The sequence below is a fragment of the Prionailurus bengalensis genome, chromosome E1 (assembly GCF_016509475.1).
Source record: "Prionailurus bengalensis isolate Pbe53 chromosome E1, Fcat_Pben_1.1_paternal_pri, whole genome shotgun sequence".
Lineage (NCBI taxonomy): Eukaryota > Metazoa > Chordata > Mammalia > Carnivora > Felidae > Prionailurus > Prionailurus bengalensis.
Window position 1 is genome coordinate 41,172,161 of NC_057347.1, and position 27,364 is coordinate 41,199,524.

The 27,364-nt window shown below is 46.7% G+C and overlaps 3 protein-coding genes across 5 annotated transcripts; 1 reads left to right on the forward strand and 2 right to left on the reverse strand.

The window, feature by feature from the left end:
- Positions 1-2,055: 2,055 nt before the first annotated feature.
- On the reverse strand, positions 2,056-10,716 carry LOC122485634 (alanyl-tRNA editing protein Aarsd1). Its single transcript, XM_043584591.1, has 12 exons — positions 10,564-10,716; positions 10,283-10,414; positions 8,333-8,492; positions 7,585-7,642; positions 7,003-7,159; positions 6,791-6,907; positions 6,437-6,567; positions 5,786-5,852; positions 5,552-5,643; positions 5,039-5,093; positions 3,942-4,036; positions 2,056-2,294 (listed from the first exon to the last, which is right to left on the reverse strand). The coding sequence occupies exons 1-12, from the start codon at positions 10,600-10,602 to the stop codon at positions 2,159-2,161; spliced, it is 1,239 nt and encodes a 412-aa protein (XP_043440526.1). The 5' UTR covers positions 10,603-10,716; the 3' UTR covers positions 2,056-2,158.
- Positions 10,717-13,421: 2,705 nt separating this feature from the next.
- On the reverse strand, positions 13,422-18,484 carry PTGES3L (prostaglandin E synthase 3 like). 3 transcript variants are annotated; one of them, XM_043584597.1, is made up of 8 exons: positions 18,016-18,484; positions 17,524-17,637; positions 17,351-17,417; positions 17,147-17,245; positions 15,051-15,140; positions 14,322-14,375; positions 13,790-13,817; positions 13,422-13,614 (listed from the first exon to the last, which is right to left on the reverse strand). In XM_043584597.1, the coding sequence occupies exons 1-8, from the start codon at positions 18,021-18,023 to the stop codon at positions 13,607-13,609; spliced, it is 468 nt and encodes a 155-aa protein (XP_043440532.1). In that variant the 5' UTR covers positions 18,024-18,484; the 3' UTR covers positions 13,422-13,606. The 3 variants fall into 3 exon arrangements, with proteins under 3 accessions (XP_043440532.1, XP_043440533.1, XP_043440531.1); XM_043584598.1 differs by having other exon boundaries at positions 17,524-17,659; XM_043584596.1 differs by having other exon boundaries at positions 13,422-13,817.
- A 74-nt stretch (positions 18,485-18,558) lies between these two features.
- Positions 18,559-27,286, forward strand: RUNDC1 (RUN domain containing 1). Its single transcript, XM_043584589.1, has 5 exons — positions 18,559-19,056; positions 22,379-22,537; positions 23,770-23,968; positions 24,507-24,626; positions 25,017-27,286. The coding sequence occupies exons 1-5, from the start codon at positions 18,559-18,561 to the stop codon at positions 25,880-25,882; spliced, it is 1,842 nt and encodes a 613-aa protein (XP_043440524.1). The 3' UTR covers positions 25,883-27,286.
- Positions 27,287-27,364: the final 78 nt, after the last annotated feature.

A 27,364-nucleotide genomic window follows, 5' to 3' on the forward strand; every position in this document is an offset into this window, starting at 1 on the left:
TTCCCATACTAACATCAGACCCAATACCTACACATGCACCTGCAGGCACACGGGAGACCCTCGCCTTGGTGCGAGCCACAGTATCAAATGTCTTCAGCAATTCATGGGCACTTAAGTCATAAAACTTAGGAAGGAGCCCCTTCTCATGATTTCTATGCTGTAAAAGTGGGTTACAACAATGTTCCTGAATTTATAATCTATGTGTGTATGTGTACATTAAACTCTATCACATTTTGTGCTGATTAATAAAATACCTATTGTTCTGCTTGTGCTCATTTAATGTTACTCTAATAAATGATTAAACTCATTCTGCTTCATTTTTGGGTGAATCTCACAAATGACAATCGACCCTGTATTTTTCATATTTCAGGAAGTTCCTTCTTTCTTAGGTGCTGTGTTCACATCCCTATTTTGAAGTTAAGAAACTAAAGCTCAGGGAGAGTCTCAGCAGGGAGACCATCCTGGTTTGCGACTGTGGTTCTAGTGTCATGTGTGGAGCACCCCCTTCACCCTTCGAGGTATCTGAGTTTGGGTAATAAATGATATAGTTATCCTAGGTCTTTGTGAGCAGAACTCACATGAGCGATGGCAATCAAGGGTGGCCTCCAGTCCACTGCTCTCGTATCACACCCTGATGAAGCAGAAACAGAGGACAAAGGGAGATCTCACACACACACAAGAAAATAAATTCAAATGGGTCTCTGTTGGGGCACCTGGGTGCTTAGTCAGTTAAGTGTCCGACTTTGGCTCAGGTCATGATCTCGAATTCTGTGGATTCAAGCCCTGTGTAGGTCTCTGTGCTGACAGCTCAGAGCCTGGAGCCTGCTTTGGATTCTGTCTCCCTCTCTGTGCCCCTCCCTCACTTGCACTCTCTCCCTCAAAAATAAAAAACATTAAAAAAAAAAAATGTGTCTCTGGGGCGCCTGGGTGGCTCAGTCAGTTGAGTGTCTGACTTTGGCTCAGGTCATGATCCTACAGCTCATGGGTTTGAGCCCCCCATCGTCAGGCTCTGTGCTGACAGCTCAGAGCCTGGAGCCTGCTTCAGATTCTGTGTCTCCCTCTGTCTCTGCCCCTCCCCTGCTCACACTGTGTCCCTCTCCCTCAAAAATAAACAAACATTAAGTTTAAAAATAAATAACATAATCACTTTCTTTTTTTCCGGTTTTACCACCCATGGGTACACAAAGCCAGGACTTCTACTCGGGTCTATGAAACTCCAATGTCTTTGTTCTTAACTTCGAGATACTTCCTCTTGTCCTAACAGTTGCTGAAAGATTGGTTTAAATCCTCCACCAAGCATGGATTTGTGTTTCTTCTTTTAGCTGTCAACTTCTGCTTTACATATTTTGAGGCTGTTATTAGATGCAAATTTAGAATACTTTGTCTTCCTTTTATCATTACGTATCCCTCTTGATCTCTAACAGTGATTCTGAAAGTCTCAATAATATGACACCAGGGGTGCCTGGATGGCTCAGTCAGTTAAGCGTCCGACTCTTGATTTCGGCTCAGGTCCTGATCTCGCAGTTAGTGGGACTGAGCCCCACGATGGGCTTTGTGCTGACAGTGAGGAACCTGCTTGGGATCTCTCTCAAAATCCATAAACATTAAAATAATAATAATGTGACACAAGCTCTCTTTGGGTTAGTCTTCCGGGATACCTTTTTCCATCTCTTTTCTGTCTCAGTAACACACTTAGAGCATCTTTCTACTATATTTGTGTGGCCTCTTGACCTATTTGCAAAGTCATCGATACTTTTTAGTTCTAAAACACAGGACTAGGAAAATAAGAAAAAAAAAAGAGAAAACGAGGAGATATGACTGAATCTAAGCCCTAGGTTGAACCTCCGGACTGACTCGCCCTCCCCTAGACAGTCACATTTCCACAGGAAGAAAGGTTGCAGCTGCTCTTTAGAGAAATTAGTACACTTCCTCAACATAATGCTCCCTTGTGGAGGTTATGACTAACAGGGGCCAAATTAGAAAGCTGTTTATTCACAGATACTCATCGCGTAAACACACCAGAGAATACTGAATAAATCAGTCATATGCATGTGGTACCATAACCATTCCAAGTCAAGCTATTTTATTGTCCAAGAGACTCTGTGGTCACAGGAGGCCCGTTCTCAACAGCAGGAGCCCCAGGGAAGTGTCCAGATCCTCACTCCTCAGCACTCTGAGTGCTGATGTAGTCCTGGAGAAGCGCCTGCACCTCTGCCCGCCGGCTCATCTTGGTGGCCTTGCCCTGGAAGCGGCCTTTCTTCCCGGCCCCTTTGCCTTCCAGGACCTCAGCCACCCTGGGGAGCAGAGAGACATTCAGGCAGGAAGTCTTCAAGGGAAAGGCCACAGAAAAACCAAGGGCAGCTCAGAGTCCTTCCCCACAGCCAGGGCCGAGGGGAAAGAAAGATGGCTTCTAGAAACTCTTCTTAAAAATATTTGCACATATGCACAGATATATGGACCATGTTTGTTGTAAAAGTGAAGAACTTGGGGAACAAAAAATGAACTAGTATTTGTTGTTCTACATATTTTTTTAAAAAGCGTGAATAACTGGATACAACAGAAGAGTCTAGAAATGGGAGGCTAGATAAATTATGGCAACACTCCTGGGAGTGTCCACTTGGGGTAAGGGGCTGTGGACACAAAAGCCTGTGGGGAGCAGCAGTGAAGCAAGCTGGGGGGGGGGGTGAGTGAGAAGGGAGGGGAATGTGGACAGAGGGACAAGCCTGTCCTGTCTGAAGCAGGCAGTCACCACCCAGTTCCTCACAGCTATTGCCATGTGGGCCCAGTGTTGCCAGAGCATGCCTTTCTTTTCCTTTTTTGAGAAATGCTAGAACTCTACATTTTTATGTATAAATCTCCTAGTTTTAAAATGTAACAACTAATTTTGAAATTTTAAAATAAGGGTGCCTGAGTGGCTCAGTCGGTTAAGCGTCTGACTCTTGATCTCAGCTCAGGCCCGGACCTCAGGGTCCCGAGCTCCTGGCCTGTGCTGGGCTCCATGCTGGGCATGGAGCCTGCTTAAAAAAAATAAAATAAAAAATTTATAATAGTAAACAGCCCAAACTAATCTGTAGGCCACATCTGGCTGCCTGTCAGGAACCTCTGCTTTAATTTCTTATGTTTTCCTTTGAAAACTCATCAGAGCCAATCGGGACTTTGAAAACCCTAAACACCAGAAAGAACAGGGGACACTACACTCTGTATCTAATTTAAAGTGAGAAAATATAGGGGCACCTGGGTGGCTCAGTTGGTTAAGTGTCCTAGACTCTTGATTTTGGCTAAGGTCATGATCTCACAGTTGGTGAGATCGAGCCCCAAGTCGGGCTCTGCACTCACTGCATAGAGCCTGCTTGGGATTCTCTCTCTCCCCCTCCCTGCCCCTCCCCCGCTCAAGTGCGCATGCTTGCTCTCTCTGAAAATAAGTAATGTTTTTTTTTTTAAACATTGAAAAATAAAGTAAGAAAATATAAGCAATGAGGGTAAAGAAATTCAACAAAGTTCTAATTTTCTCACGACAATTACATCAATGCTGATTTTTACTTAGTCTTAAAATCCTAATCTCTTCTCCAGAATAGTTGGTCTGTGTCTCTGCTTTGCTGGTGCCTTAGTCACCTGTTTTATTGGCCTAGTGATAATACAGCACCTGAATTCGTGCGTCATTTATGTTATCTCAATTTCTAAAAGAAAAAACAGAAAAGCATAGGAGATTTGGAGCAAAAAAGACCTAGGTTTGAGTCTCAGTTCTACCAACTGTGAGATCTCAGGCACATGATATGTAGTCCCTCGTCTGTAAAATTAGGAAGGACTGTGGTGATAATTGTTCCTGCTCAGCCCACCTCATATGCCTGTGATGTGAATCAAAATGAGATCACAGATGTAGTGGCCCCCTTTGTGGGTCAAGGGCTCTACTAGCAGGTTAGTGGAGACAGTCCACAGATTACCTGGGGCCCAGGGTTTCCACGGCTTCAGCTGGCCCTGCCAGTAAGAAGAGCCCAGCACCTTTCTCATCACCCACAGTTAAGAACAGGAGGGTCTCCTAGGAGGTAAGATAAAGAGAAGTCCTGATACTTGAGAAGTAGGGTCAATCCCCCTAAATGCTGCCCTCTCCTCACTCTCAAGATCAGACTTTTGCCCTTAAACCATGAGTGATGTTCCTGATGAGAGATAATGGAGCCCCTATGCTCTGGCCCACCAGGGCCAAGAAACTTTTTTGAGAATGACTATAGGAACTTAGGTTAAACATTAAGAAGAAGGCAGAAGGCTGCTGACCATGGCCAGGCCCTAAATGCCTTTTGTGACCTGACTCCCATCAACTTTTGCAGCCTGCCCACCGCTTTCCCTCACACAGCCTGCGCCTGCCACTGCCTAAAGCTGCCTGTCTCCCTCTGCCTGGCTACCTTTGCTTCCTCATCTGACGACCACTAGGCAGTTCTGCAGGCCCCTCCCCTGGGGGCTCCCCACTCTTTCAGGTAACATGTTGTTCCACTTCCAGCATTCACCACCCGAAATTAGAAATGTCACCATACAGTACATTTGCCTCCCAGACTGGAGAGTGAGCTCCTTGAGAATCAGTATGCTTTACACGGGACTATAAAAAGAGACATGTATACTGTTTGGCCCGGGGTAGGTTCCCCAAAGAGTGTTTTTTGGAGTAAATGCAAAAGAGAGACCTGGAAATCATGAAGTTGCAGACTACCAGGATGGCACCGGAAGCCAGAGGAGAAGGAAAATGGAAAGGATGGCCTTCAAAGGGCCTAGCCAGCCCCATCACTTCTAAAACCAGGCCCTTGGCACATATAAATGTGGGCGGCTTGGAAGAGTTTCAGCTCTGATAAAAGGAACTCAGAAGCTGGTAAATATCGCAGCCCCAGAGAGGTCACTATCACAGATCTCACAGCTAGTGCTAAAAAAAAAACCAGTAGTGAATAAATTTCAATTCCCTACTCTTCATGCATTCACGGGAGGGACTTCAGCTAAACTAATGCCCCTCACTTAGGTCTCTACCCAGGAGAGATCAAGAATCTCATGCTCCTCTTACCTCTGACCCAATCTCATTGGCAATGATATTCATGAACTCAGAATCCCCCTCCTTCCTACAACAAAGGACACAGACGTCAGATCCAGCTTGGAGCAGGAGATGGGAAACTGCAGGAAGCCCCTCTCCTCCTCATAAGGCTGGCCTTGCGGCAGGCTGTCTGTGCGAAGTCCCAGACTCTCTCAGCAAAGACAGAGAGTGCTGGCTGAGAGCCAGCAACATGTCCTTCTCGGCAGTTTATAGCATGCTTTGTATTTATTTCTGTCTCCCTTCAACAAGATCGGTCAGGTAAGGAGACATCTGTTAGATGGTGAAGGAGGTGAGGGAAGGTGGTGATGAAAGTTACAGTGTTACTATGAAGATGCTCTTATAGAACCCAGGAAATCTGGAAGGTAACACATCCCCTCAGGTCTGCTCAGCCTTGAGAAAGCAGTGAGTGACCCACCTCCCACTAGGCACTGCACCCAGGGGAGAGGCGGAGCCCCAAGCCCAGCAGCCCCATACCCTGTGTCTCACCTATGTAACGTGACCACACCTCCCCAGTCTGGGCTGTTCCGCAGGCTGTGGGCCATGTGCACGGCCAGGTCTCTGAGCAGATTCAGGTTGTTCTGCAACAGATGCCAGAACTCAACAGACAGAAGGAGTAACAGGGGAGCTCACCATCTTCGCCCCACTTCATTCCCCCTCACTCCGGCTCTGATGAACTACACAACTGGTTGGGCCCTCTCCAACCTCGATGGAATAAATCACCTTCTGCAAGAGCTTGGTAGAGTTCTGTAGCTTCTTCACTGCTTCCACGTGATCCTCTGCTCCACACCTGCAAGAGAAAGGTGTGTGGTCACCTGCCCGGCTTCCCAAACTGCTTTTGGGATGAGGTGTATATCCATGATGCCCTTCTTTCTTAAAAAAAAAAAAAAAATTTTAACATTTATTTATTTTTGAGAGAGAGACAGAGACAGAGAATGTGAGCAGGGGAGGGGCAGACAGAAAGGGAGACACAGAATCCGAAACAGGCTCCAAGCTCTGAGCTGTCAGCACAGAGCCTGACGCGGGGCTCGAACTCACAGTCCATGAGATCATGACCTGAGCTGACGTCGGACACCTAACCAACTGAGCCACCCAGGTGCCCCACCATGATGCCCTTCTTGATAGTCTCCCTCCAGATGGGGACCTGGGGACCTTCCAAGGAGGCCGCCTAAGCAACTGACGAAGAAGATATAAAGGAATAAACCATTTTTACATGGGTCTGACTTACCATCCAAAGTGCTTCATCACTTATGATTGCATCTTACCCCCCACCCCGTCCGCCCCGAGATAAAAAGAGAACTGTCTACCCGACAGGTAGGAGAGCTGAACTTGGGGTGGCCAGGACCTGAGACATGGGGGCAGCAGGGGGCATACTTAAGCAGCGTGGTCAGTGCTTTTTCAGTTCCGTGGCTTCTCTCCATCCACTTCAGCACCCGGTTCCCAGCCAGAAATGCCAGGTTGGTTTTGTTCTTTTTCCCCTTCTCGGTGCCCAGAATTTTAATGACCTACATGAGGCAAGGGAGCAACACAAGCACAGGTATAAACGGAAGCGGGTGCCTGAGCCGAGGGGAGGAGATCCCTAGACCTGTGGCTCAGCTGGGAAGCACTGAAGGAGTGACTTCAGCCGGGCCTCCTCAGCTGTCCCCCTCGATCGCTCTCAGCCCTCTCATGATCCCCACTTCCCTAACACCCTCTCTCCCAACCACTCAAGAGCCCTTCTTTACCCACCTGAAGGTCACTGAGATTGCTCACGTGGGTCCCACAGCACATGTTGGAATCAACACTCTCGATGGTAACAACTCGAACGGGCCCAGCATGATCGTCGGGCAAACCCCGGCCCCTCACCTGGAACACAGCAGAGGGAGAAGGGCTGTCTGAATTTTGATGACGGGCCCTTGGAGGGCCATTCTACAGACGCTGCCGCACTGGCTCTCTCTCACCTGCTCCACCTCAGGGTCATCCAGGCTCAGCTCTCGCACATTCACAGGCAGGCGGTCTCTGATTTTTTCATTGACGCTCTGCTCAATGGCAGCCACCTGCTCTGCAGTCACAGAGGGGCTGTCCAGCTCAATCACACTCCGGAGCCGCCCTAACTCCCTGCCAGAAGAAGTGCGGCAGTCACAGGGTGCTGATGATGACAGTAAGAATATAACAAAGTCTACAAAGAATGTTCACATAAATTATCTTATTTAATCCTCACAAAAACCCTCCAAGGTAGAGACTGTCAGTCATCTCCTTTTTTATGGGTGAGGAGTAGGAAGGAATGTGATCAAGATCATGCAGCCAGAATTCACCCCCTGGCTCTCTGGGCTCCAAACTCCATGTTCTTTCCTTCTCGCATCCTCATGCTTCCCCTGAGACACACAAGGTCACCCACCACCCCCACCCTAAGGGGAACAGGAGAACACAGCAGATTTTGAACCCTATCCTTTCTTTCATCCTCCTACCCCGACCCATCACTGGGAGAGGAGCTGCCAGTCTGGGACCTGCGACCTATGGTTAGTCTTAGGTCCCCTGCTCACCAGGATGTGGTCTTCAACCCAAACAGATGGTCAGCAACTGCTGTGATGAGATGCTGCCCTGAGCGGAGAGAGCAAGAGACAGGGTGGAGTGAGAAGTGCAGCCAGCCACATGCTCCCTGGTATCATCACAGAGATTCTCCCCGTGGAAGACGTGCCGGGTACTGGCTAATAATACTCTCATCAGATATTTTACTGAAAATCCTCACGAGAACCCTACAAAAAGCTTTATGATGCCGTTTCACAAATGACCCCTATCAGGCGTCTGGGGGAAAGACAACGAGAGCTGGGACCAGGGTGACTGTGCTAACAGTGGAAGGAAGTGGAGAGATGTTCAGAAGATAAACTGCCAGGACTCAGTGGTTGGCTCTCCCCAAAGAGGTGTCTGCACTGACTTTCAGGATTTGAGCAACCAGGTGGATGTTCACGAACACCTGGTCTGGGGGAGGAAATGCCTATTTAAGTCCGTTTTGAACACGTTGAATTTAAAGAGCCTAGGAGATATCCAAGTAAAGCCAAAAAGTGGGAGGTTGGTAAAACTCAAATCCAGCGGTTATTCTAATACTTTTACTTTAATTGTTCACATTGTTATAACATTTTTCACCTACTGTCTGAAACGGAGCTGATTCTGATTACGTCTGTCCTTTCCAAAAGGTTAACCCCCAGAGAACCCAAAGACGTCCCAATCATTATGGCATTCCCATCCATGGCAACAGCCCCTCCTGCAGATCCCCCAGGCCGCCCCGCCTACCTGAATGCTGCTGCATGTGGTCAAACCTTCGCTCCCAGTCCACCCGGACCTGGACCTCAGTCCCTGGGGCCAGGGCTGTCTGTGTGAAATGATCAGCCTGAGCCCCGCGGCGGGTCACTCGCAACACAGAGATGTCATTGATCGTACCGTGGTCATCAGGCTGGGGAAAGAAGTAAAACTAATCAGCGGTGGGAGACAGAGCTCACCTTAACTCCTGGATACAAAGACCCTCTAGGGAACGTATGTAAGGAACACACCCAGAATCTGAGATTCCCTAAGGGACAAGAAGCACTGTCCGGTGAGGTGGTCCACTTTGTTCTGTGAGGGGATTCTATTCTCTTCACTCTGAACACCCATATATTTTGTTCTTGAGAACAAAACAGCAGACTTAAAACAGAGATTATAACTACAAAAACAAAGATCTTAGTAAAACCCAAAGAAACGTAATCGTCACTCTCACTGCCTTTAGATTCTTATCTTCCAAGAGTTTCTAAAATGGTTTGATTTTCCTTCCATCCTCCGCACTATTACTAGAATTAGATACAAAAATATTCACGCATTTTAAGGACGCCTGGCTGGCTCAGTCAGTGGAGCATGCGACTCTTGATCTCCAGGTCATGAGTTCGAGCTCCATGTTGGGTGTAGAGATTACTTTAAAAAAAATAAAGAACAAAAACATTCATTCACTTAAAAAAATATCTAGTGCCACCTGCTTACAAGATCTGGCCATGACCCCAGAATACAATATAAACAAGACAGACAAAGCCCCTCATGGATCTTAAGCATCTGGAAAATAAATACAGACACACACACAGGTCACTGCAATATGATCTACAACACGCTATAATGTAAAAAAGTACACTGTTCTAGAGGAGTTCACAGGAAAAAGACCAAATAGTCTCAAGGAATTAGGGAAGAAACGTATACAATGAGTCTTTCTATAGTTGCCTGAGGTTACAGGTCTTCCTTCAGCAGAAAACCCCTGTAATAATGACGCTGATATGAAATTGGAACTTTCTCGCTATCAAGTTTACCGACCATGTTCTCTCGTTTCACTTCTTTGCCTAAGTACTTCATGGTTCACCACAGCTGCTTGGATGAAGTCCACACACCTTAACACATCCTTCAAGTTCCTCTGAACTGACCCCAACTGACCTTTCCAAGGTCACCTCCAGCCTGTCATCAACACACACCATAGGCTCCAACTATATTAGACTACTTGCCTTTAACTAGACTTGTCGGATTCCTTCAGCCTTCCCTGCCTTTGTCTGTGCTATTATCCCTGCTGGAAAAAGCCTCTCCCATAATGCCCACCTTTTTGCTGTTATTACTCTCCTTTCTCCAGGTCATGTTGGACCTTGTCCCGATCCCATCACAGCACAAATAAGCCTGTCCTCTGTTGTGCTCCCTCAGGGGGAGCGTTTCCAGTCCCTGTCAAACACCCTAAGCTAATTCCTAATTCCTTTGCATTTGTTTTCTCGCTGCCTGGAATACTTGCTCCTTTCCCACAAACACCATTAGGTAACTGCAATGGTTTACCCACTCCCTTCACTTAGGTCTGTACTGAAATAACTTCCCCCCTACTTAGGAGAACATCCCATGACTGTCTTTCCCTCAAGCTTTAATTTTCTTTAGAGCACTTACCAAACCAAGCCCTCTATTTTATCTATTCACCATTTTGTCTGTCTTCTCCGATAAATATTCTCTGTATGTAGAGATACTGTCTTGTTCACCCCTTATCCTCAGAACCTGGAGTAAGTACCCAGGATATGTTTTGACCCATTAAGTACGCGTTGGTAAGTATCTGTTGAATGAACAAACGAGCTGAATTGAACTAACTTCCATCTGTATTCATCACGGCTGGGGCAGAGGAGCAAGAGGGCATTTCCTGAGCAGAAAGGAATGAGGGGCTTCCTGGGAGCGGGTCGGGGTGAGGCGCGGGCCTGGTACCTGTCCCCCGCCCTCGGGGAAAAGCAGCGTGTCTTCCAGCACCACTTGGAAGCCACTCAGCACTTCCTTCTTGCCGTTGCTTCCTTCGGTCTGTAGCTCCGCGGGACGGCAGGAGACCACGGTGGTGGTGAACTGCACAGAGAGGGACACAGAATAAGGCGGACCCCAGCCCTCAAGACACCGGGACTGAGTCTCTCCCCGCAGCCCCTGCACGCGGCTCCATCTTCCCGCACCGCCCCATCCGCCCGGCAGCTCCAGGTGCCTCGCCCAGCCGGCCGCACCTCGCGGGCATAGCTGTCCCGCTGACACCGGAACGCCATCGCCGCTGTCTCCCGGGACGCGGAGAACGCGGGAACCCGCGCACACTGGACGGCCCGCGGGCGGACGGAGAGCCCTGCGGGACAATCTTCACTGAGAGCGCGTCTCCGCGCAGAAGCACGAGGACAAGGGACGGGGTGTGGCTTGGACAAATTTACCGAAAACGCGATTTGCAGACGTTCCGGGGCGCCTAGCAACTGTTTGAAGACTTTGGAAGGACCTGAAAACAAAATAAAACTGCGCTCGGCCGACACTTGTCAAGGCACTTAGTTCAGCCTCCCGCAGTCTCGGCTGGGGAAAGACGAGGTTGGGGCGGGGGGTACTGACATGGATACAGGGCACTGCTGCCCAATAGAAATTAGTGCAAGCCATATACGCTAATGTTTCATTGAAACCAACAGATCCAGAATATTATGTCATTTAATAAGTGTAAAATTAAGTGAGATTTTTTTTTCTGCACAAAATTTTCAAAAGCTGATGTGTATTTATGCTTATAGCACATCTCAGCTTGTACTAGCCACATCTCAGTATTCAATAATCACATGCACTCAATAACCACATGTGACTAGTGTTACCTAACTGGACAGTGTAGAAAAGAAAGGCTAACAGAAATTAACAAACTGTAATCAGCGCCTTAAAACGTTAAACAGATTAAATGTTAGAATTAACTTCCTGCTTTCTTAAATCAAATAATAAAAAGCTTGCAGACGCCAGGTGTATCAGAATTTAGGATTTTTTCAGATTTTAGGCAGTAATGCAGAGCATACCCACCATGTGTTTTGTATGTGAATGTATGTATGTGTTATGAACCCCATGTGTTCCATTTGGAATTCTGGAGCAACACCATGTCATCCAAAGCATAACTATTTATGCTGAGAAATAAATGCACTAAATAGAATAAACGAATACTATAAATAGCTTCACATCATTTTAGGTCAGGTTTTGCTGTCAAATGAGTTTTGCTGTCAATTTTTTTAAGTGGGTTTTCAGATTTTTTCTCGGTTTTCAGAATTGTGGATAAGGGAGGGACATATGCTATACAAGTTCAAGTCCCAACTCTGCCACGTATTGTTACCCGTTCAATCACCTATGAAGAAAACCTAATTATAAGGTTGATATGAGGTTCAAAATTTTTATTAAGATAATATATAAAGACTTAGTAAATTGTACAGCATGATACAAGTACAACTTTGTATTATCAGACTTTTTAAAAGGCTTAAGAAGTAATGTCAATAGCAAAATGGGCAAAAGGTATGGACAGAGCACCTTAAAAGAAATACCAATCACTAATAAAAATAAACAACGAACAATCTTATAATTAAAAGTAAATTAAGTCAAGTACAATTTTTTATCTTTGTGAGTATCTAAAAGGTTTTGAAGAACGGGCCACTCTGTTGGTGGGAGCAGGAATGGGTCCAGTTTAGCTAAGAGCAACTTGGGCAGCAGCTACCAAAACGTTTAAATATATCTACTACTCTTTGACCTAGCAATTCCACTTCTAGGAATTTACCCTACAGATATTCTTGACAAACATATAAAGATCTATTTTTGAATCCTTGTTGCAGCATTGTTTGAAAACTGAAAAAGACTAACAACAACCTAAATGTCCCTCAGTGAGGAATCAGTTACATTGTGGAAAGTATATTTAGTTGAATACCATGTAGCCATGAAAAAGAGTTAGATCTATATACACCAACTTGGAAAACAGCCCCAATATATATTAAGTTTAAACAAGCCGGGTTTAAACGTACATAGTATGATTTCAATTGTGTACACACACTGCATTTGCTTATAGGTCTATTAAGTTTAAAAAATTTTTTTAAATATTTTATTTATTTTTGAGAGAGAGAGAGAGAGAGCAAGCACAAGTGGGGGAGGGGCAGAGAGAGAGGGAGACACAGAATCCAAAGCAGGCTCCAGGCTCTGAGCTGTCGGCACAGAGCCCAATGTGGGGCTCAAACCCACGAACCGTGAGATCGTGACCTGAGCGGAAGTCAGTTGCTTCACCAACTGAGCCACCCAGGCGCCCCAAGATTTAATATATATTATCCTATATGTAAGTAACTGTATGTTTGTTTAATATGTATTGTTTTATATATCAGCTAACTATATAATACAATATGATTACATAAGCTATAAGTATTAATGTAAGTTATGTGTACAGTGTATATACATATATAGATATATCAATTTATCAGAGAAACTATTAACAGTAGTTACCTCTCTTAAAGGAGTACAAATTCAACTTTAAATTTTATACCCTTCTATACTATTTTAATTTTTAAACTGTATCTATATATGATTGACATAAACTTTTGAAGTTTAATTTTTTAAACAAATCTCAGTACTTTACCATGAGTTCAAGGGCAAAGTGTGGGTACGGCATTTTGTCTAAGTCACAGTTTAAGTACACATTAGGCACTCAAAAAAAATGTTTGTGGATGAATGGGGTAGATAATGGATGGAAGAGCAAACAGATATAGGCATTAACTAATGTAACAATTAGCTATTAAAGTGCAAAGAAATTTCTGGATTATGCAGGAAGCTGAGGTGGGTTCCTGGCTAGTTCTAGGGGTGGCAGAATTTACATGGTTCTAGGGGTATAGAGAAAGGCTGGTGTCTGCTCTGAGAAATAAGCATTGATGTAGGCATGGGGAAGTCCCATGTAGGTTACAAGCCTACTCCCAAGATCTTTCTGTTTCCAATCTCAACAGTGAGGACCAGGATTTGCAACACCCACCCCACCCCTTGAGAGGAACAATAAAGGTAGAAGAGGTCTGCCTCCAGGAGGAAGAAGTGCAAGAAGAAAGGAGACAGAGAATTGTTCTTACAGATTTATTATAATCTATACGCTGCTTCTTTGGCTTTTGCTCTACCACACACACATGCTCGAATACTCAAGAGAGCCCTGATGAGTGGCCCAAGCACAAAGATTACAGCCAATTGGTAGGAAGTCAGGAGCCCCACCAGTCTACTCCCCTATCCTGCCATCTGATGGAGCCATACTCAAGTGCCTAGGAAAAAAGAAATAAAACATAAAAGGACATGTAAAAAGAGTTTCTAGGAAAGTTCAGAGATCCTGGAGACCCCACAGGTAAGAGCTGGCAAAGACCCCGGCCCTAGCTTTTCAGAGCGACTGGAAGATGCCCCAGCTTCCTCCCCAGCTCTGCCGTCACAGAAGTTAATTACTTGTCGCATCAGCACTGTCAGAATCATCCTAGGGAAAGAAAAAAAGACAAAAGTGCCCATAGAATCTGCAAAGAGTGAACATTTGTGTTCACAAACTCTACTCACTCCCTCCCGCTCACCAAGTTTTCTTTTGTGATTTTCTAAATCATACCACTTCCTGGTAGGCTAACAGAAGGATTTATACTTTCAAAAATAAAATAAACCACTGGCACTCAATTAACAACACTGTGTCAACCATCACATGGTTTCAGAATTTCAGTTCAGGCCACTGCTCCTTACAACTGTGAACGCAGTCAACAGGGCCAGGTCTGCTCCAGGATAGAGAAGTAGAGGGGAGATGGGAGGGAGGAGGGTCTTGCTGGGGTTTTCTACAGCCTGGAGAAGAATATTCAACCTCCTGTGTCAAATCCAAATTTGGCTGACATGCACTGAGAAAACTATGGTGTGCCAAGGACCATAACAAGAACTTTCTAGTATCTTATTTTTTAGGGCTAAAAGGAAACCAAAGGGTTGAAAGGCAGGCTTTACTCACATCCAGGTCATCCATGCCAGGGGGAGGTCTCTTGATGCTGACCTTCTTCAAAAGCTAGTAGGAAGAGAAAAATGATCACAAAAGAAAGGAAGCGCAAGGGAAGAGCAACCTGTATGTTGATGGACCACAGGAGAATGGCCCCAGCCAGACAACTGCCTTATCTGTACAGCCCCTAACACATCACTGGAATGAACTGGAGAAAAGTAAATCGATCCCCTTTTTAAAAGGATGTTGAAACACACACACAGCATCCTTCTTACTAATGCAGGTTACAGTCTGTTAGTATTTTGGCAACTTGAATAAATAGTAGCTGAAATTCTAAAACCAAATAATATATGGCAGGGCGCAATTTATTTGTTTTATGATGTAAATTTTTATACTGCTTAGTTTGAGCTTCCCATGAAGTTGTCTGGCTCAGGAAACACACACACACACACACACACACACACACACACACACACAGAGAAAATAGAATGACAGAATGACAGAAAAGTTGGTAAAGGCTTTGCCAAACTTTTTCAGAATTTCTGTGACTAATGCATGAATCCAAGTGTACAGTTTCACTAATATTCATTTCTCCCATCCCTCCTAAATAAACATCGCACAAAATATGTAAACAATATGAGCACGAATGAGACAAGCTCATCTATCTCTGTCTAGCCCTGATGACAGTCCTCCGTATGAGCAGAGACACAGAGAATGATCAAGATGGGCAGAAAATGGCATTACCTCTGCATAGTGTTCCACCTGAGCCAGCTCCACCTCTTCATCCCCCTCCCAGTCTCTCCAGTTATCAAAGTCCACAGACAACCACACCGGCTGCAAGAGGAAAGTATAGAGCATCACAAGTGCACAGAAGAACATGGCCGTGTGCACAGGAGCATGTTTAGGGGCAAAGAAGGCCATTGAGGGTACAGTCTTCCTTCCCCACAGCACCTCTTTGACTAGCCCCTTTCCAGGATGCCATCATCATCAACCGCAAAGATTTGCCAGGAATCTACTAAGTGTGAAGCACAATGCCAGGCATTGTAGGAGATGGAAAAGCATAGAAATTTGGCCCTCCAGAAGCTGACTAAATAGAGGTATAATACCTCTAGAAAGATAAGTGTGTCATAAAATACTGTAGGAATCAACCAAGCAAGACAGACAAGCTGCATCCCCTGGAGTTGGAGATAACCCTTGGAGGCCTGTGTTCTAAGTTCTTATAAACAAGAAAAGAAGTTACTCACTCATTGATTTTAACAGCTATTTATTGAACACGTACTATGGGCCAGACTCTGAGCTTGGCATTGTGATTCTAAAAGGTTTAACAGAGGGGCACCTGGGTGGCTCAGTTGGCTGAGCGTCTGACATCAGCTCAGGTCATGATCTCACAGTTTGTGGGTTTGAGCCCCATGTTGGGCTTTGCAATGACAATGCAGAGCCTGCTTTGGATTCTCTGTCTTCCTCTCTCTCTCTCTCTCTGCCCCTCCCCTACTGATTCTCTCTCTTTCTCTCCCTCTCAAAAATAAATAAATGTTAACAAAATTAATTCAAGAAAATGTTTAATATATATAGTCCCAGCCATCACAAAGCAAGTGGGGAAGGGAAATTTAAATAAATCATTATAATAATAACAGCGTGGAAAGGGTGGTGGTGGCTTACGCAAGGGATATTATGGAAACACAGAAAGGAACTATAGGAGCCCAGGCTTCTTAGAGTAGCAGAGACTTAAAGGATGTGCAAAGGTTAGGTGGGCACAGGTAGTGATGATGGCTTTCCAGGAAGAAGGCACAGCATGAGCAAAGGTAAAGTAATGAGAAATAGCCTGGTGTGTGCAAAAGAGTTGCAAGACATTTGCTATGGCTAGAATGTAAAGTTTAGGGCAGAGACTAATGGGATATGATGCTCCAGAAGGGAGGAATAGCTTATATGTCACGCTGTGGTCCTTGGATTTCAACCCAAAGAGCAGAAGTGACAGGTTCAAATGCCTGAAAGGGGGTGCTACTGAAAAGGAGTAAAGTGCGGTGCACATGCTCCATTTAAAGCTCCATTTGGGAATTTATTTATTTATGAAGTAATTCTCTACATCCAGTATGGGGCTTGAATTCACAGCCCCAAGATCAACAGTCGCATGCTCTACCAACTGGACCAGTCAGGTGCCCCTGGCATTTGGGAATTTAGGCCAGTGTGATCAGAATCTCCATTTTCTTCTTCTTCTTTTTTTTTTTTTTTTAATATTTTACTTTTAAGTAATCTCTATACCCAACATGGGCCTCAAACTCACAACCCTGAGATCAAGAGACACATGCTGGGCCGACTGAGCCAGCCAGGTACTGTTCAAATGCGTGTTTTAAATTTTTTTTTCAACGTTTTTTATTTATTTTGGGGACAGAGAGAGACAGAGCATGAACGGGGGAGGGGTAGAGAGAGAGGGAGACACAGAATCTGAAACAGGCTCCAGGCTCCGAGCCATCAGCCCAGAGCCCGACGCGGGGCTCGAACTCACGGACCGCGAGATCGTGACCTGGCTGAAGTCGGACGCTTAACCGACTGCGCCACCCAGGCGCCCCTCAAATGCGTGTTTTAGATAGGCCATGCTGGGAGCAGTACAAAGGATGGATTGAGGGTAGGACTGAAAATATGCAATAAACCTCACCCAGTGATGGATGAGGCCTGAATTAGAAGAGACGAAGTAACAGACTCAAGAATATTTAGGAAGTCAAGTAGGACCTTGTGAGTGACTGAATGTTGGTGGGAAAGGAGCCAAGGCTGATTCCCAGATCTATGTCCCCAGGTACACAGAGAGCAGAGGAGAAAGAGCAGGCCATTCCCCACACACCTACTTTGATATCCTCTTTGGTGAGTCGAGGCCAGGCCACCTTCTCCTTCCATTTCCTCACAAAACAAGTGATGGAACGACCGGAGCGTTTATCCTGGGAGTCCTGCCAGATAGACAGCCTCATTGTTAGGATCTGAGGTGTAGAATGAATCTCCAATTTCCCAAGCAGCCTCTCCATCCAGACCTTACTGTCCTGTCCCACCCTTACCTTGGAGTTCACCTTAGCGTAGAACTCAATCTCATTGTACAACTCCACTCCATCCGCATTCTTGCAGCTGAGGAGACAATGCAGCTGAGGAAATGCGGCAGGCTGAGCATGGGTGCATTAGGAGAAAGGAAAGGTTCCTGGAAACCAGGCCCTCCAGACAGGAGGGCCATTACCTGAACACAATGCGGTGGTCTTCGATGAGCACGTGGACATCGGTGCTATCCTCAACACAAAACTCCATGAACACATATTTGGGCCTGTCATACCACAGCGTCCTGGCATGCTGCCTGAAGAGGAGTTGCGGTGGGGCTTCATAGGGGTGGCAGAAGGGAAGACAGGGGGCATTGGGGAAAGGTGGGGGGGGGGGGTATTTTAGGGACTTTTTATGCCATGGGCGTGTCAAAGTGGAGCTAAGTGAGACAGAAGGAAGTGAAAGGGGCGTGATGGGAGGAGGGAGGAGGGGGGAGGGTGAACCTGGGGAGAATGGAGAGTGCGAAAGTTGAGGGGTAGGGAGTTATGGAGAACATTCAGGTCACTTCCCTCACCACCCGAAAGTTACAGAGACCCGGAGTCTGGGGTTTCCATGGGACCTCGCAGGGCCCAGAGCGCCCAGAAAATGGTGGGACAAGGAATCTCCAGGGAAAAGGGCGACTGGAAACACTCACCTTGCCATGGCGGCTCCTGCTACCCGGTGGCGTTTGGAGTCCGAAGCAGAGACCGCTATCTTTAGATACTGGGGACGCCCCCAGCAGCTGCCTCTCCTTATATGGTCGGGGAAGGCCTTAGAGGAAGGGGGGGATGTGGCCACACAGCCAAGGGATCTGCACTCCAGAGAGAGTCTGGGAGAGCATAATCCCGGCAGTCCTTCACATCTCTGGGTCTCCAGAAATGTTCAGGTTAGGAATGGACCACCCACCCACGGGGACCAGGGCAAGAGCCACACTAGATAACGTGCACACCGAATAACTTGCTCCTGGCTTCATTCACTCGTTTCTCCAACGCTCAGGGCACTCAGTGTCTGATTCACGATAGGCGCTCAATAAAAAATTATCAGCCCCAGTTAAATCCCCTGGGAAGGCCCGCCCCAGGTGAAGATAAACTGTCTGACGTAGTGCCCCGCCCACCCGCTCCTGCGGGTTTCCCAGACAGCGCGCCGTTGCCATGGCAGTGAGGGGGCGCGGCTGACGTGCGGCGGCGTTTCCGGGAAGATGGCGGCTGTCGAAGCGTCTGCGGAGCCGGTAACGGTGGTAGCTGCCGTTGGTCCAAAGGCGAAGGACGAAGAGGAAGAGGAAGAGGAGTCGCCGCCACCTTGCGAGGCGGTGCGCTGGGCCCCGGTGGGGGCAGTGGCGGAGGCCGGGCCTGGGACAGCTGCGTTCTCGGAAGAGGCGGCAGCCGAGGAGCCAGGCGCGGCCCCGGGCTCCCCTCCCGACTCGCCCGGCCGGACGCTGCGGCGGCTGCGGGCTGAGCGGCGGCGGCTGGACTCGGCGCTGCTTGCGCTGTCCTCGCACTTCGCGCAAGTGCAGTTCCGCCTGCGCCAGGTGGTGCGCGGTGCGCCCGCGGAGCAGCAGCGCCTCCTGCGCGAGCTCGAGGACTTCGCTTTCCGCGGTTGCCCGCACGTCCTGGGTTATGGGGGGTCCGAGGACCCCGCCAGCGACGATGGCGATGGGTTGCCAGGGGACCGGCCACGATTGCGGGGCGAGAACCAGGTGAGCATCTGGGCCAGACCCCGAGGGACAGGGGCATAGGGGGTTGGGTGGGTGGCGATGCTGACGCGGACCAAGGTAGCAGCGGTGAGAAGCCGCCTGGTCGCGGTGAGTACTTCGCGCGTTGGAGACGAGGAGATAAGACAGGTGTGCGAGGTTTGCTGAAGGGCAGGAGGACCCCGAGGCCTGGGAACCTCATTGTGAGGGGTGTCCACCTAGGGTGTGGAAAGAGATGCCGGTGTGGTGACGTGCGGGACGGAAGAGTGGTGAGCAAAGAGTATTCAAAGGGCAACAGAGCAACCAACCAAAGCAGTGCTGCTCCCCCTCACCTTGCCGTGGCCTCATAAAGTACCCAACGCCCGAGCACATTTGTTGATAGAGTACCCCGACCTGGGGCTGAGAACATTGGCTAATGAAGGGTAAGTGAATTGGAATCCATGGAAATTTAGACCTCCTGCCTGTTCCTACTTTCCTGGAATCTAGAAAACGTCTTTAATCTTTAGGCTTTTGTGGGGGCAGAAGCTTTGTTGAACAGCAGGATCACTTAGTAAATGAAAAAAAACCACAACTCCTGATTATAGCCTTTCCTACAGCTGGAATTTTAAACCTCCTTGCCCATCCTGCCTAATAACTAGGTATTATATAGGAAGCCCCTTTGGTAACTGTGACAGGATCTGTTCAGTTAGCCTCCACTGAGTAATGGGAGTCTGTATGCCAATGCCATTTCCTTAACAGTCTTTGAATCTCTGAAAGTGCACAGTTGCAGATAGCTTATTGGAGGTGTTGAAGAGACTTGGCCGTCTTCTCCACATTTTCATTCTTCAAGTTACTACCTATACGTGGCTTTCTTCCCACTTAAATTGGGTTTAACCAAGGCTTATCAGTAGCAGATACTGACTTGCTTATTTTAACCTGAAATGTTTCCAGTGCAATCCTGTGTTTGCTGTTCCACCCTCCTCTCCATATACCCGCAGCTCCTGGCACAAGGAGCAGCCACCTCAAATTGCCAGATTTTTAAGGTGTAGAAAGGAGTAGAAAGGATTACTGTAACCAGGCCCTTGTTCAGGAGCAAGAAGCATCAGAGTTTCTGTGTGGATGTGGTGCTCTCTTGGTTGTTCATTTTCTCTTTCAGAAGCAGAGTACAACTTAAAAAAAAAAAAAAGTGGTGCCCCCCGGGTGCCTGGGTGGCTCAGTCAGTTAAGTGTCTGACTCTTGATTTCTGCTCAGGTCATGATGCCATGGTTGGTGAGATCAAGCCCCACGTCAGGCTCTGCACTGACAGCACAGAGCATGCTTGGGATTCTCTCTCTCTCTCTCTCTCTCTCTCTCTCTCTCTGTCTCTGCCCCTCCCCTGCACATGCTCTCTCTCAAAATAAATAAGTAAAAATTAGGAAAAAAAGCGGTGCTCAAAATACCACTTTGGTACCACCTGTTTATGCGTTAATGAATGCACAGAAGATTACATAAAATATCTAAGTGGGGGGACATGTTTGAACCAGATGATTTACTTCTTGTTAGTTCCAGATTTTTTTAAACCAGTATTTCCTCTCACTTCCTACTGGAAATCATTTCCATTATTTTCTGCCTTGAACCAGAGCTCGTTTTTCTCTATTACACTTGTTTGCCCACATTCCAACAAATAACACGCTGTAACTGCCATGGTGCCATGGCAGGAAACAGAGTTCAGCAGACATACTCGTGAAAACAGAATCAGGATTCATGACTGTTTGTTTTTTTTCTTCTTCTTCTTCTTCCTTGGCTTAATGAAGTTAGGATACAGTGAAAACACAAACAGAGCTTCCCTGTACTTTCTCCTTGGGCTGGCTAGACAGCTTCCTCCAGTCAGAGCTCATTATTTGGAATGTGTCGTTCTGTACCTGTTTTAGTTCAGTAACATACAGCAAATGTGTATTGAGAGTTTATCCTGTGCCCAACACCGTGCTAGGCAACAGGGATACAAAGTCAAGGCCTTTGCCCTTAAGGAGTTCATAGACTGGGGGAGACAGAATCCTCAACAAAGATTATAATGTGACATGAGCTAGAGAAGTGTGTGCACAGCATAGAGTGAGAAATGGTCAGCTCTGCCCCGGGGGATCCAGGAAACCAGAAGGATAGCTAGGCCCTCACTCAGCAGGGGATGGGAACAAGGTTCTAAGACATGCCAATACTCAAAGGTTTGGAGAGGAAGTGTCCTGAGAAAAGGCTTGCTGTCATGTTGAGTAAAGCAAAAGGATTGCTTTTTAAAGAGCTTGAACAAAAAGTTAATTCATTGTTTTTCATTTGTCCTGTCTCATATCTTTTGGAGGGCTTGGTAAGTTCCATTTGAAGGTTAAATTTAACGTCCTATAGACTGCTGGTTGAAAATGCAGCCTTATACCTGCACCTGACTTGCTAGTTTTGGTTTGTTTTGTTTTTGATAATCAAGAAAGTTAAGGAAGAACTAGCATTTGAGAATACATTGGCAAGACTTCACCACCCTGAAGGATTTTTCATCATTTAAATGCAGTATCTGCCTCGTGGCCAACAATGGAGAAAGGAGTCACTGGTCAGGGAAACTTACCAGACTCTTTTTTTTTTTTTCTTTCTTTCTTTTTTAACATGGTTACCTTCCCACCCCTGTTGCTTGGCTTTTGGATTTTATTTTCCACTGCCCCAGGCACCTGCTTTAATTCTTTTGATTGTGCGAACATCTGTAATACATTGAAGGGGCTTTGAATCTTAAGAAAACTGGTTATGAGGGGTGCTTGGCTGGTTCAGTCGATAGAGTATGCAACTCTTGATCTCAGGGTTGTGAGTTTGAGCCCCTTTGGATGTAGAGATTATTGAAAAATAAAATCTTTAAAAAATAAGAATAAAGAAAACTGATTATGAATTATAAATCTTTCCTCTACACCCTTATGTCTAGATTCTCTTGCAAAATTTGGCCGCAGAAAGTATTCAGGAGTTGATCTGTGGTAATTGGCTGTGGAGGATGGCATGTTTAATTCCTGGGGGGCTGTCTTGTCTAAGATAAATTGTCTCTATCCTAACTAGGCCTTTGTGGAGGGGGTGGGAAGGCTGTCTTAACAAAAGGCCTCATTGTATTCATATTCTGTTTCCAATGAGGGACAAATACCTTTTTAAAGAAAACACATTTAATAAATTACCCTGGATGAAATCGTTATTCTCATTTTTGAACCTATGTATGAATTCTGTATTTGCTTGGGATTATTTGGAAACACTTTGTTTCAGTAGTCATGGTTAGCTTGTGAGGATTCTTAATGTGCCCTTGTGCCCTGATTTTTCCTTTTCCTATGAAATAGACCTAAGTATTTTCTTGTCTTAGAGTGAGCAGGAGAAACGGGAACGTCTGGAAACCCAAAGGGAGAAGCAGAAAGAACTTATACTGCAGCTCAAAACCCAGCTGGATGACCTGGAAACATTTGCCTATCAAGAGGGCAGTTACGACTCCCTGCCACAGTCCGTGGTCTTGGAAAGACAGCGGGTGAGCAGACACCAGAGAGGCGCCCACCACTACCTAAGGCTACCTTGTCCCTTCCTGTGTTCACAGGACATTCTTTCCTAGCTCGTTCACCCTTGGTCTTACTGAGAATCCCTTTGCTGGCCCAAATCAAAGGGAAATGGGACAAGTCTTCATTCACACATGGAAACACAAATTCCAAAGCTTTATAATATGTTAACTGAGCTCTTTTTGGTGGTTATACTAATAGTAGTGATATATAATAATAATAATCGTTTTGGGGCGCCTGGGTGGCTCAGTCGGTTGAGCGTCCGACTTTGGCTCAGGTCATGAAGTTGTGGTTTGTGAGTTCGAGCCCCGCATATCAGGCTCTGTGCTGACAGCTTGGAGCCTGCTTCAGATTCCGTGTCTCCCTCTCTCTCTGCCCCTTCCCTGCTCGTGCTCTGTCTCTCTCTGTCTCTCAAAAATGAATAAACGTTTAAAAAAAAAAAATTTTTTTTAAATAATAGTTTTTCATTTGATCATTAAAACAGTTCTACTTGGGCACCTCCTCCAATGTAAATTAGCTTTTCCCCACTACCAGTTGATAAGTATTCCAGGAATCCAGACTGGTTTTAATGCCATATTTATTTAAGCAACACCTGGGTAGGCAGGTAAATCTCTGGCAGAAATACAGCTACAGCCTCCCCTACAAACATGTTTGTCTCTCACCGTGATGTGGCTGTTTCTCTGGCTTGGCTGGAGTTACATTAACTGGATTTCAAACTGTTCCAAATATTGTCACTAGGGCATTTTGGCTCTAATGCACTTTGATGTTTAGTAGAGATTTTTTTTTTTTTCTTTTAGTTGCCTTGAGTAGGGCAAGAAGGGATGAGGAGAACTAGAAACTAAGGGAAATCCATATGTATGCTCTTGGAGGCTTTGGGGAAAGCTAACTATGAGGCTTTTGGGACTGTCAACCACTTTGGATTATTCACACTGTTATTCTCCTGAAAGTTGCCTGGCCTGGTAGAGAATGTGCAGTGAGAGGAGCCATTCCTGTCTGAGAGGAACCAAGGGTCCTTGTTACTGTAGGAGAAGGAGCTCTGTGCTCTCACCTTGATCAGCAGTCGCATCGTGTCCTCTCCCAGGTTTGGGAGTTCTGTCTGTCGTTGAGTTCCATTGAAAGGAAGGAAGCACTCCAGCAAATAACTCCCTTTTCAAGCCCTCTCCTTGAAAATTCTAAAGGGTGTGCCCATTGTTTGTGGTCTTGATAGGTGATCATAGATGAACTAATAAAGAAACTGGACATGAATCTGAATGAGGACATCAGTTCACTGTCCACTGAGGAGCTGCGGCAGCGTGTGGATGCAGCTGTGGCTCAGATTGTCAACCCGGCCCGAGTGAAAGAACAGTTGGTTGAGCAGCTGAAGACTCAGATCCGAGACCTCGAGATGTTCATCAACTTCATCCAAGGTCAGAGGAAGGGATGGGAAGAGCAGGGTGGACAGATGTCATGATAATTATATGTAATCCAAGTACTGGTTCCTAAAGGTGCCCGTTCTTCATGTACTGTGTAGGAGGTTTTGATCACTCAGTGAGGGAGCCAGCACGGTAGAATAGAAAGAACGTGGATTTTTTTTTTTTTTTTTAAGATTTTATCTTTAAGTAATCTCTACACCCAGTGTAGGGCTCGAACTCACACCCCTAAGATCAAGAGTCACATGCTGCTCCGACTGAGCCAGCCAGATGCCCCAAGAAGATGGATTTTAGAACCAGATAGTTCAGATCCCAGTTCTGCCACTTCCTAGCCTTGGGTCCTTGGGGAGGTTCCTAACCTGTTTAGTCCCACTCTCCTCACCCCTGAAATGATGATTCACGCTTCCTTCATTCAGCAAATATTTATTGAGCCAGTCACTGTGCCACACAAATCAGATGTTGTTTGTAAAAGTCTTACATGTGGTAGGCACTAGTAAATATTCTTTTTCCTCCTCTTTGTAACTCCTGCTTACAGATGAAGTGGGAAGCCCACTGCAGGCAGACAGTGCACACTGTGAGTGCAAGGCCAGTGGGAAGACAGGAAGTGGCTCCGCCAGGACTGACAGCGGCAGACTGCCTCCAGGAAACAGCAAAAGTAAGTACAGCTTCCAGAACAGGCGAATCCAGAAAGGTAGGAAGTAGATTAGCAGTTACCTAGGGCTCAAGGGGCTGGGGAGAAGTGGGAATGGGAAATGCTAACGGTACAGGGATTCTTTTGGGGATGATGGGTGCACAGCTCTGTAAATATACTAAAAATCACTGAATTATACACTTTAAGTGAGCGGATTATTTGGTGTGGGAATCCCAGTCACAGCTATCATTGACCCAAAACAGTTAGGTCCAGCAACATCCTAGGTGGCTCTTGGCTTCCTGTGGGACGTGTACTGTAGCTCAGAAGCAGGACCGGATCCCAGCCCGTGCCTTGTTGAATGTACCTCTGTGCCAGCATGGCCCTAACTGATGAGTCGTTGCATTTTCTGAACAGCAAAGGCAGAAGACGTGAAGAAGGTTCAGGAGACGGGGCTGCACCTCATGCGGCGTGCGCTCGCAGTGCTCCAGATCTTTGCCGTTAGCCAGTTTGGTTGCGCCACGGGCCAGATCCCACAAACCCTGTGGCAGAGAAGCCAGGCTGACAGGGACTACTCCCCCTTACTGAAGAGGCTGGAGGTATCAGTAGACAGAGTGAAGCAGCTCGCCCTGAGGCACCAGCCGCACGACCACGTCATCACCTCCGCCAACCTCCAGGACCTCTCTCTGGGAGGCAAGGACGAGCTGACCACGGCCGTGCGGAAGGAGCTGACAGTGGCTGTAAGGGACCTGCTGGCCCATGGACTCTACGCCTCCTCACCGGGGATGAGCCTTGTCATGGCCCCCATTGCTTGTTTGCTGCCAGCCTTCTCCTCAGCCCCCGAGGCCATGCACCCGTGGGAGCTCTTTGTAAAGTACTACCATGCTAAGAACGGCCGTGCTTATGTGGAATCCCCCGCACGGAAGCTCTCCCAGTCCTTTGCCCTGCCGGTTATGGGAGGCACTGTGGTGACCCCCAAGCAGAGCTTACTGACCGCCATCCACATGGTGTTGACGGAGCACGACCCTTTTAAGCGCAGCGCAGACTCAGAGCTCAAGGCCTTGGTGTGCATGGCACTCAATGAGCAGCGGCTCGTGTCCTGGGTGAACCTGATCTGCAAGTCGGGGTCGCTCATTGAGCCCCACTACCAGCCCTGGAGCTACATGGCCCACACAGGCTTTGAGAGTGCCCTCAACCTGCTCAGTCGCCTCAGCAGCCTCAAGTTCAGCCTCCCTGTAGACCTGGCCGTGCGCCAGCTCAAGAACATCAAAGATGCCTTTTGAGGAGAGTGCCCTGGCCCTACACCAGTACCTTCCTCAGTAGGGTAGGAACAGATGGTTAGTCTTCTAGGATAGAAACAAAGAGCAAGGCGGCGGGCGGGGGGGGGGGGGGGGGGTTAAAGACAGTTTCCCTTGCCAAATGACTGCAAAGTCTGTTTTCCAACTTAGCATATCAGAAAGAAATGCCGGAAACCCTCCCGCTAAAAGGTTCTGCCCGGCATGTAACGTCTGGGCACATATGTTACAGCCTATGTAAAAGAAATCAGCTGTGGCACACAGTGAATGTACCACCGCATCGTGCCACGTCTGAGTTTTACAAAACCCAGGTCACTCTAACCATTCTCTTTATGGTAGTGAGTGACAACATGAGTGAATTGTTGGTCCTGGAAGACATTCCACTTGAGGCTCTTGCCATCCAAGCTGGGAGCCGCATTCCTTCACTTGGAGCAGGTTCAAGAGAGTCCTAAGGCCGAAATTTAAATTCCCTTTATGAATACAGACACCCCTTTTCTTCCTGACCCCAAGGTCAGGAAAGGCCTTGTATGTTCCTTAGTTGCCTCTAAAACTGGGAATGGGGATATCTGATAACAGCATTTCTAAGGGAGTTAGTTAACCACTGTTAGGCTCAATGTGAGCCCCTTTTTGGGGGGTAAGAACTGAAATCTGTTCCCGACAAGGTGGCGGCACAGATGATGCTCTTTTGATTCTGGAGCTGGTTATTTATGAGGAATGACCACCATGGGCTGGTACCATGTCCTTTGGCAAATAACCTTTCCCGTACACAACTCCCAACAAGATGCAGACACAATCTTTTTAGAAGTAAATATGTTAGAGCTGTCCTCCTCAAGAGAATCCTTGCCCCTGAGTCAAGTGTGAATGGGAACACACTTCAGTGACCAGCAGCAGCTCCCCCCAGGATTGTGAGTCCATTTGTCCCGGAGGCTGGATGATGGAGGCAGTCTGACCATATGTAGGTACTGCAGCGGAGGTAGGGACTACAGATCCCTGTTGACAGACAAGGGACTGAGCATTTCCTTGTAAAATGGACTCTAGAGTGATCCTATTTGGTCTTCAGTATTTTAGCCTTTTTAGTTCGTATTTATCATTCAGCTTGCATACTGCTTCAGGACTGACCAAAGATGGGCAAGGTATATTCCTTTCTGGAAAACCAAATGGGATCTCAACCCTACGGATTCAGCATTGTTTCGTGTATTAAATAGCCAGCTGCACTTTGTGTCTGCACTATTACATAGTGCATTTTAACTTAATTTTTTTTCAACAACATGTTATTTAAGATGTATTATTGAAAATTCATTAGAATTAGTCATCCTGTGTGAAGCAGGATAATTGTAAAATGTGGAAAATGATAGATCTGTGGTTGCTAATAAAATCATAGTATTTTATGTAGCTTCTCTGAAAGACCGTAGAGACTCTTGGCTTTGGTTTATAAGTCTGTGCGTTATTAGCCCATCCATCCAGATCAGT

Bases quoted from the DNA above. Each gene is read 5' to 3' on its own strand.
- RUNDC1 (XM_043584589.1), top strand. From the start codon at position 18,559: ATGGCGGCTGTCGAAGCGTCTGCGGAGCCGGTAACGGTGGTAGCTGCC. The intron at 19,057-22,378 runs GTGAGCATCTGG...TTCTTGTCTTAG, and splicing joins GATTGCGGGGCGAGAACCAG to AGTGAGCAGGAGAAACGGGA. The intron at 22,538-23,769 runs GTGAGCAGACAC...TGGTCTTGATAG, and splicing joins TGGTCTTGGAAAGACAGCGG to GTGATCATAGATGAACTAAT.
- LOC122485634 (XM_043584591.1), bottom strand. From the start codon at position 10,602: ATGGCGTTCCGGTGTCAGCGGGACAGCTATGCCCGCGAG. The intron at 6,568-6,790 runs GTGGGTAAAGAA...TGCCTCATGTAG, and splicing joins GCAATCTCAGTGACCTTCAG to GTCATTAAAATTCTGGGCAC. The intron at 5,094-5,551 runs GTGAGACACAGG...CCTTTGTTGTAG, and splicing joins GGTGTGGTCACGTTACATAG to GAAGGAGGGGGATTCTGAGT.
- PTGES3L (XM_043584597.1), bottom strand. The intron at 14,376-15,050 runs GTAATGCCATTT...TCTTCCTACTAG, and splicing joins AGGTGGAACACTATGCAGAG to CTTTTGAAGAAGGTCAGCAT. The intron at 13,818-14,321 runs GTGAGTAAAGCC...TTCTTTCCCTAG, and splicing joins CTGGCATGGATGACCTGGAT to GATGATTCTGACAGTGCTGA.